The 9918-nt window shown below is 37.5% G+C and overlaps 1 protein-coding gene across 1 annotated transcript; it reads right to left on the bottom strand.

Annotated features, from left to right (window-relative positions):
• Nucleotides 1–7938: 7938 nt before the first annotated feature.
• On the bottom strand, nt 7939–9602 carry LOC121999953 (transcription factor TCP17-like). The gene is made up of 2 exons (XM_042554555.1): nt 9380–9602; nt 7939–8927 (listed from the first exon to the last, which is right to left on the bottom strand). The coding sequence occupies exon 2, from the start codon at nt 8925–8927 to the stop codon at nt 8157–8159; it is 771 nt and encodes a 256-aa protein (XP_042410489.1). The 5' UTR covers nt 9380–9602; the 3' UTR covers nt 7939–8156.
• Between the last annotated feature and the right edge of the window lie 316 nt (nt 9603–9918).

The raw sequence follows: 9918 nt of genomic DNA, 5'->3' as shown, positions 1-9918 counted from the left end.
GGGTTTCGTACTGGCCAAGCGTGCGAGTGAGAGCCATTCTTGGGGAGAGAATTCACAAGGCGACCGAGGAGAGGAGGCTTGTCGTCTTCCATGCGATCATTGCGTTTCCTTCCTGCCTGCACCGTTGACGACCCAAGAGGCCTCTCTGCTGCGATCGACTGGAGTCCTAGGATCATACTACAGCAAAGGAAGAGTACAACAACCACATACCGCCCTCTCTCCAGATCTGCGGCCATGGCGGCGTCGGGGGGATGGAATGCAACTCTGTCACCTCATCCTCCATGGGTCAAGCCGCCTACGCTGCTACCCTCTGTGTCCTCAGTCAAACACAAGGCAAGCTGTGTTGTGCATCGATCTAGGAAGGGTAAGAGGGAGATGAGAGTGAGAGAGATAGTCGGATGGCCAGAGTCGAGGAGGAAAGTGGTGGACAGCGCGATATAGGTTTAGGTTTAGAGGGAAGAGTGAAATGTTGTAAATTTTAGCTAAGTATTGGAGGGAAAATTAAATTATTTTATTTTATCATAGACACCGGGTTTTAAAAATCGCTGTTAAAATCGGTGTCTATTAACGAAAAAAGGGCACTCATAGACATCGGCTTAAAAAACCGATGTCTATGAGTGAAAATCTGCACTTATAGACACCGATTTTTAGAAAAATCGGTGTAAAATACTCAAAGACATCATTTTTTGCTTAAAACCGATGTTGTTCCACCGATGTCTATGAGGGTTTTTCTTGTAGTGAAAACACATATGGACTCTAATTTAGCCTTCTTTCCATTCCCTATAAAAATATATCTTTCACTATCAAGCAGAAGATGTTTCTTGAGATAACCCTGCATAGTCATACTTATGTGAGTAGTAACACTAGTATCTATTCACTAAGTTTTAGTAGACACTATAGCTAAATTGACTTCCAAACTAACTATATTGAGAAGTTTACCTTTCTTTACACGCCAGTTGGCGTATTTGAGCAGTCTTTCTAGACTATTGGATCCCATGGTTGTTTAATGTGATCAACCAAATTAGGTTAGGTCCTGCTTAGTTTTGATCCCTATGTCTAAGTGTGCAAGAGCTTAGGAGCACAGGAAGTCGAGCAGAAGACGCAGCTAGCGAGAAGGATGGCACGGGAAGAGAGCCGACGGGCTCGGTGCGTCCGAAGGATGAAAGAGCTGCGAAAGAGTACTCCGGTGGATGAGAAGAACGTGTGTGATATTCGAGGGACAAAATGCTAGGACGGAAGCCTGCTCGAGAAGAAGGCCGAAAATTGGATTCGGGTGAGCCCTATTTTGGTTGGCCACAATCACCTAAGTAATCGGAACTTCGGAAGCTGAAAAGAAGAAGAATGAAGCTGGAAAGATAGCTGGAGGCACCCTCAACAGTCGTTGGAGGCGCCTCTATCATCAAGCTGATGAAGGCGCCCTCAATGGCATTGAGGGTGCCCTCAACAACCTTGGAGATGCCCTCAATGCCCTTGGAGGCGCCTTCAACTTGGTCAATCTGTCCGTTTGTAATCGGATAAAGTTTTATCCACATATTCTCTTAGAGGCACCCTCAACCTCATTGGAGGCGCCTTCAAGACTCGAGATAGAATATCCAGGAACTATATAAAGGCCCTTGGAGCTAGGAAATAGTCATTCAACTCGGTATTCAATTCCTAGCAACATCTGAGCTTTCTTAGTGTGTAAAAAGGCTTCTCCGCCTACAGTGAAGGAGGCATTTCTAGTAGAGCTGTTCAACCGCCTTGGATTAACAACCACCTAGGTTGTAACCAAGTTAATTTCCTGAGTCTCTTATTTTCTATTTCTTTTATTTTTATTATTGTTGCTATTTTTAAAGTTGAAAGCACAAGGAGGGTAGTTTTCTTTTGCAGACAATTCACCCCTCCCCTCTTGTCAGCCCCGCTACACCAACATAGACTCCTTATCCTGTTTTTTGTACTCCTTATGACCATAATCCTCAAAATATGCAGTTTACTTTCCTTTACACTTATTGTTGATCCTCCTACGCTTCTTACTCGAACTTTAAGAACTAAATGATAGGTGAGCACTCTCAGATATCTTATGCCTTAGTCTCTCCTCCTCTTGCACATATTGAGCTATAATTTCATTCAATGTCCACTTTTCTTTTTAAGTATTAAAAAAATCTTAAAAATAGTGAACCGTGTAGGCAAAGACATTAAGATAAAATGTACTAACATGTACAATCAGACATTTCGAGTTTTAATGCTTTCAAACTTGGGCAATATTGAACATTTCCATAATGTACTCCCTAATATTTTCTTTGCCATTATACTGCATAGACACCAACTTTAAAAGAAGTGTAGTAATTTTGACCTTTTCGTTTGCCACAAAACAGTCTGCTAGTTGGCTTAGGAAACTCCTAGTAACTTCCCCTTCAATTATTGAGTCTTTAATTGATGCTAGAATTGAAAGTCTCATGATACTTAGACTCATGTGCTTTGATCGCTCCCACTTTTCAAATTCAACTCTCTGTTCTATAGCGCTAGTACTAGTTAGGGGTGCAGAGTGATCATGTCTTAATACATAGTCTAAGTTCATGCAACTTAAGACTATGATTACTTATTCTATCCCTTCTACAAAGTTTAATCCAGTTAACGTGAAGATGCTATTAATGCTGGCAATTACTGATTGCACTAAAATTATAAGAGTGAAAAACACTGAAGCTCATGATTTAATTAAAGTCAAGAGCAAAGGTAAGTAAAATAATAAATATCATAAAAGTACGTAATAAAAGTATATAAATGAGTTCCTTATGAGATACCAAAACAACATTGCATTTTACTCTTTTGACTAAAATGTAGTTTGTTAGCGATACTCTTTAATATAATTCAAACTTTAGTTGACCATATAATATGTCTTCTTTTAGGTCGACCTATTGTACACATAATTTGATATTTTATATGAGTTATATAATGGTGCATAGCTCACAACAATAGTAATCGGACACATAATATATCTTCCTTTAGGCCGACATATTTTTTTCATGATCTAAACAAAAATATTTTGTTCATTAGTTGTAAGTTATCCCAAACATATATTTGGCATAAAAGTAATTTTCCTTTGGAACAATTACTTTTAGCTTAAATACATCTATTAACACAAAATGCGCTAAACCTACGCAGGGTATCTTCCTTTGGGTCAACACAATAGTTTAATTGGTTGGAACACTCCAGAGTTAGAGGGGGTGAATAGCTCGTCTCGCTCGCTTGCTTGCTTCATTGAAGTTGATTTTGCAGTGGAGAAACTCAAAGCAAACTTCCAATGCTAACAAGCATGATTTACTTGATATCCACCTCAAGATGAGGTGACTAATCTAAGGATCCATGCCGAGCACACTCTCCACTATGAAATACACTCCTTGGAAACACTCCAAAGGCGGAGAAGCCTCATATAAACTCTCAATACAACAAGAATATAAGAGAAGCAAATACAAATGAAATATTATAAGATTTACAAAAATAAAACCCTAGCTTGCTCTCTTCTTGTTTGAAAACTCCTCTTGATACTTGGAAATATAGCAGCACTTTGCTCCAAGAAACTTCAAGAATCGATGGTGAGAATCGAAGAAGAAGCGAAGAGCAGTGTTCTCGTTTGAACTCGACGTCGCCTTTATATTTGTGCTTCAAGGGCTCCCAATCGATTAAGTCTGCTCCTAATCGATTGCCACGTCAGATCCTAGCAATCATAGTCATCTAAAGTTCACAACCCATGTAACGGTCATATCCCAATCAATTGGGGAGTATTCAATGGATCAATTGATCGATTTAGAGGACCTCTATGCCCTCACAGAAGATTAGGAATCAATTGACCAATCGATTCCAGCTCCTTCACGTCTATGTGAGAAAACCAACTCCAATCAATCATCTGATCGATTAGAGTAGTTCAATCGATCGACTAATCGATTGAGGAACATACTGTGCTCTCATGATTTTCCCTAATCTATCAATTGATCGATTGGGCTACCTTTACTCACAGTACTCTCTCAATCAATCAACTGGTCGATTGGGACCCGGTTTAATCAATCGATCAATTGATTGACCAACCCTAATTTGTTCAACTCAAGTCTAGGGTTTCCTTGCCTAACATCTGGTCAACTGTGACTTGTTGGGACTTTGTCACCAAGTGTCCAATCAACCCTTTGACCCACTAGGACTTTTCTCCTCGTGCCAAGTGTTCGACCATCCATAACCCACTTGGACTTCCACTCACCAGATATCAGGTCAATCTTGACTCACTTAGATTTCTACTGCCTGGCTTCACTCACCAGGACTTCCTCATTGCCTAGCTTCATTCGCTTGGACTTTCCCACCTGGCTTCATTTACCGGGATTTCCATCTGTCTACCTTCACTCACTAGGACTTTCAAACTGTCTAGCTTCACTCACCAGGACTTTCTCACTGCCTAGCTTCACTCACTAAGACTTTGTCACCTTCCTAGCTTCACTCACTAGGGTTTTTCAATTTACTTGGCTTCACTCACCAGGACTTTCAACACCAAGTGTTTGGTCATCCATGACTCACTTGGATTTTCTTCTTTTGCCAACCTTCCCGTTGGACTTGCCCTTGTCTAACCTCTAGTTAGGACTTTCTAGTCAAGTATCTGGTCAACCTTAACCTACTTGACTCTTCTGGTCAACCTTTAACTGTCAATCTCCCATATGGATAATTTCACCTATAATCTCCATATATTATCAAATATCGAAACTAAAACATTAAGACTCAAGCTTGAGTCAACTCAAGCTTAGTCAACCTGGTCAAATTTGACCCAGGAGAAATTGCACCAATAAAATTTAGTAGCATGTGTGTAGATAGACCCAAGAAATCCATAGGATATTTAATCAAACAGATAATCATTTGATCAAACTTAATTGATCAAAATTAGGCATATCAATCAAGTGACACTTTATGACAATCGATTAGCATCAACCAATCGATCGACTTAATCAACTTGAGAGCCTACTGTGTCCGACTTTTAGACCATCAATAAATTGATGGTGTGTGTCAATCGATTGGTGATTACCAATCGATCCTGCATGCTAATCGATCACAAATTCTTCGATGTTTGACATCACATACATCAATCAATTGTTAATTCTTGAAATTGATTGCTAATGACCAATCGATCCACCAATCAATCCCAGAGCCTTATGTGCTCGGCTTCTGAATTGGTAATCGATTGCTAAAAAATCTCAACCAGTCGATCAGGATAATCATTTCAAATTGATTTAGTATCCAACCTCAAGGACATCAATCAATTGGTAGCTTCAATCGATTGAGTTGATTGATTCAAATCGCTATTGTGTCCAACCTCAAGACTATCAATCGATTGGTGAAAATCATCAATCAATTAGTGACAGTTGTCGAACTAGGTAGTCAATTAAAATCGATCTCATGTTCAATCTTGTAATAAAGCAATCGATTGATGTCAAGTAATCAAACCAGACAATCGATCCCCATCAATTCTGTTCACTAATTTAGGCTTGACAATCAATTGCCCAACAAAGGCAATTGATTGCTCTACCACAAGTTTGCCCTAAATGGATCAAACTGCAATGGTTCTTCTAGAAGACAGTGATGATTCATCACTGCTCTTTATGTTCTTCGTGAAAACATAAAAAACTTGGAAAACATAAGCCTTTCCTAGGTTTTCTTTGCTTGATCTTCGACGATCAAACATTGATTTATACTAGCAAAACATAATCTAATACAAAACAATGAAAACGATGAAAACCCTAACTTTATTGCCATAGCAAACAATGAAATAGTCGTGGCTCTAATACCATTGGTTAGAATATAGAGTTTTCTCCTATCCATATAAATTTTAGGAACAAAAGGAATTTGAATAGAGAAAACAATTCTAATCATGAGATCTAGTTTCATCAAAAGCATGATATAACAAAATAAATGTAGAACTGCAATAACGATAATAGAACCTGAATGTAGCAGAAGGGATATCGGCGTGGAGCGCCATCTAAAAAATTAGAAGTCTTGCGGAAGAAGGAAGAAGAGTCGAGGGATCGGGGGTCTTTTGAAGGAGTTAGGGTGACGGCGCCAGAATCTCTATCAATGGGGAATACAGAAATATGTTAGATCCCTAATCCAACGGGGACCAACTCAATATATAGTGAATCTATATTTATTATCAGTTTATAAATGATAACGGAGCGGAATAATGAGTTCTACATATCTAACCCATATCCAATAACCCTCACCCTCAATAAACATAAAATAGATCACTTAATAGGTTCGGTATCATAACGGCATAATCCGCATGATAAATCGCATATGAGCCCATTTAATAGAAGATTAAATCCAGCATCGAAACTGTTAATTAGCTTAAGGTAGATAAAAAAAAGATCATGTTGACAGGTTTGGCGGGAGAATAAGTAAATAAATAAGACAACACACCATAATCTAAAATATGCAGCTCTACATGTATAAGCAAATTTATCATTAAGGCGTTACAACTTAGTTGCAAAATAAAGACAGAAGAAAGTATTGAACCAAGGACATCAATGATTAATAATGATGAAAAAACTGAGATCAATGGCTGCAGACTGAAATAGTTAGAACAGGTTGAGCGAAGGCGAAGCAAGACCAGTGACTGAAAATCTGAAATCATATATATATATAATAAGATTTTTTTAAAAAAAATAACTACATATAAATTATTAATTTATAAAAATAGTTTTAAGTGATTTTATTTTATTTTTTTAATGTTCAAGTCATGTTTATCCTGAACTCGTATTGTGACTAACATAACCTGTGATCTTGTTGTGCCTGACCGACTCCACGAGTCAATCCACTTTCACCCAGCTTAATTAGAAGATTTAGCACAATCCAACCTTTATTAGACTGTGTCTGACATAACCCAAATAAGTTGTATGTTTAAATTAGTAAAATACAATGAATGTTTTTTTTCTGCTTTAATGAACAAAATGAGGCATGATCAGATGAATCTTGCCTTTACCGATCTCCTCGATGAAGCCATGACTTGGTTCAGTGCATTTGTGCATTACATAATAAATGAGAATGATAATAATTAGATTGATAGATATTGACATGTATCAATTAATCAAATGATAGTAATGTCTTCAATCTTGGCCATAGATTTGAAGCTTAAATATTAATTACGAGACAACAAAGTAAGAAGAACTATGACATTTGTCATAAACAAAGATTATATATATATATATATATATATATATATATATAAAATTGAAAATAACAAAAATATCATATATTTTTTCAACAAACTCACTTTTAGTTCTTAGTTAATTAATACTCTTTCTTAATTAACATGCTGCCACAAAGGACCATCCTCTCTATATATATATATATATTATATAATTGAAAATAATCAAAAATATCATATATTTTTTCAACAAACTCACTTTTAGTTCTTAGTTAATTAATACTCTTTCTTAACATGCTACCACAAAGGACCATCCTATGCGTAGTGTGGTCCATTGAGAAGAGGAGGTGAAATGGCTATCCTTTGAACCTATTACATGCTTCTTTTTTACTCTTTAATTTGGACCGCCACCTACTGCCATACACCATCTCTCATCAACCTCCCAAAGCTGTAAAGTCTCCTTTGATTTTAAATTTTTGCAATCTCCATTTTGCATTTGGAAGCAAAACATGAACATACTAAAATGACATCACACATAGTCATAACTTAATATATAAATTTATGTATTAAGTGATTTTGTGTAACCAATTTATATACTCCATAAAATGGAGCAAGTTAGACTCATCACTAGCTTATCATTATTCTTTTGTTAAAAGTTTTAGTTACCCAAATAAGTTTGTGTAACTATGTCTTATGTTGAAATATAAAAGCATGAGTTTTTTTTTCATATATGTAATGTAGAATTCCACAAGAAAACAAGTAACATACACCAAAATACACACATTTGTATACATGTATGAACACATTAATATTTTTGATAAGTTCCCAATAATTCAAACACATGAGAAAGCAACATTTTGGTGGAATATATCTATGTGAAACAAATACAATATTTTCTCACAGGTATAGCTATATATATATCTCCCAAATATAATGGATATACCTATACGTGATCACTTCACTTCCACAATCACTTGTAATTCATCAGTTGATTGTTTACCAATCACTGACCTTGATGGTGTGATCTTGAAGCCTGAGCATCAGCCCTAGTGTCCCTGTGCAGGCTCCTGAAGTCATGATCATTTGAAGAGCTCGCGAGGTGGTCATACTGCTTTGCTTCCACACTATGATTATTTGATGCAGCAGCCAAATATGAAGCGAGTATAGTTATTGGAAGGTAACCATTATTTGTGGCACTGCTATTCTCCAATTGGAAGTAGGGATTGTAGGCGACCTCACTGTTGTGATCCAGTCCAACAGTAGCAGCATGATGCCCTAAATTTAGGTTTGCCTCCCTCAAATTCACTTCTCTCTCCTTGTTCCTCAGATCGTTGAGGTATTCATGATCATATGTGCTGCTGATGTTCGAGGTGTGAGGGTTTGCCATTGGTGGAACCAGCGGGAAGATCAGAGGGTCCCCTAATTGGAGCGTCTCGAGGGGGGGAAGCTTGTCGATCTCATGCTGAGCTGCATTGATAAGCCAGTCCACGACTTTGCTGGGCTGGTTAAACCCTAGCTTATCTTGAAGGTCATACAACTGGATCGCCGTCGGCACCGATAGACGGACACGCCGGTCTCTTAGTCCTCTGATGGTTCTCACCTTGCTGTGCCGGTCCTTGCCCCCGAAGGCGCGTGACACACGCACAATCCTAGGGTTCTTGAGCACCGACCAATTCGCCCTCGAAGAGCTTGGTTGAAACTTGTCAGTGGCAGGAGGAGTGTTGGTGCCAGCAGCTTGCTTGGTGAGAGCTCCTTCTCTTGAAGATTGCAACATCTTGACATATGCAGATCATGATATGATTAAACTTGCATATGTTTTTAATAATAAAGTGATCAAGATTTATTGAGTTGAATAAAAAGTGATCAAGATTTATTGAGTTGAATAATAAAGTGATCAAGATTTATTGAGTTGAACTTTCATCTAAACAACTGATCCACCAATATAGATCATGAATATAAACTTAATTTAGCAGAACAGATAGAAGATTGCTAAGAAAATATGGAGTAAAAAACACCTTTTTTCAACCTTTTTCAAGACTCTCTAACATAAATTATTTGGAAAAAAAAAAAGATCAGCTACTAATATAGATCTATGCAACAAGAACTTTACCCCATCTTCATGATCAAAGCAATAATTAAGCAAGCACAGATAGCTCGGTCGATCTCATATATATTGCTGAAAATTAAATTAAAATATGGAAGAAATGAAGAGTGAGATTGACTTACTTGCAACTGCAACACCTCCCAAAAAAATGAATTGGGAAGGATTATAAATTCTTCGAGGTTCGATCGCCTCTAAAGATTTTGTCTTCGTGGCGGATCTCAAACCACAAGCAACACCTTTGGTAGATGCTGGATTAGCAGGAACCCTAAAAGATGGAAGAAAAGGCAGTCCATTTACATACCTGTGGTGGATGTTTGTGCCTATCTAAAGGGAAAGCAATCATCATACATCCTTCTCTGCATGCTTTAATTGTTCACGAGGGTAATTTGGTCTAAACAAGTCATAGATATTTATTTATGCAGAATTTTTTAAACAAGATAATAATACTTCAATATATATATATATATATAGTGGCATGGAGATATCTGTACTTGTTCAAGTAATCAAAGACATGTCAATTATAGATGCATGTTATCAAGACATATCATCTTTTAAACATGCTCAATGGAGAGCCCCACAAAGGCCTTCCTAGGAAAGACTGTAAATCAATTAAACTCCTGGCTAAATCATGCAGCAAAACCAATGATCTAAGTGGAAGCAC

This window comes from Zingiber officinale, chromosome 7A, assembly GCF_018446385.1.
Source record: "Zingiber officinale cultivar Zhangliang chromosome 7A, Zo_v1.1, whole genome shotgun sequence".
Classification (NCBI taxonomy): domain Eukaryota; kingdom Viridiplantae; phylum Streptophyta; class Magnoliopsida; order Zingiberales; family Zingiberaceae; genus Zingiber; species Zingiber officinale.
Note: the sequence above shows the minus strand (reverse complement) of the source record. Positions and strands in the feature narration are given on the sequence as shown.

Bases quoted from the DNA above. Each gene is read 5' to 3' on its own strand.
- LOC121999953 (XM_042554555.1), bottom strand. From the start codon at position 8,927: ATGTTGCAATCTTCAAGAGAAGGAGCTCTCACCAAGCAAGCTGCTGGC.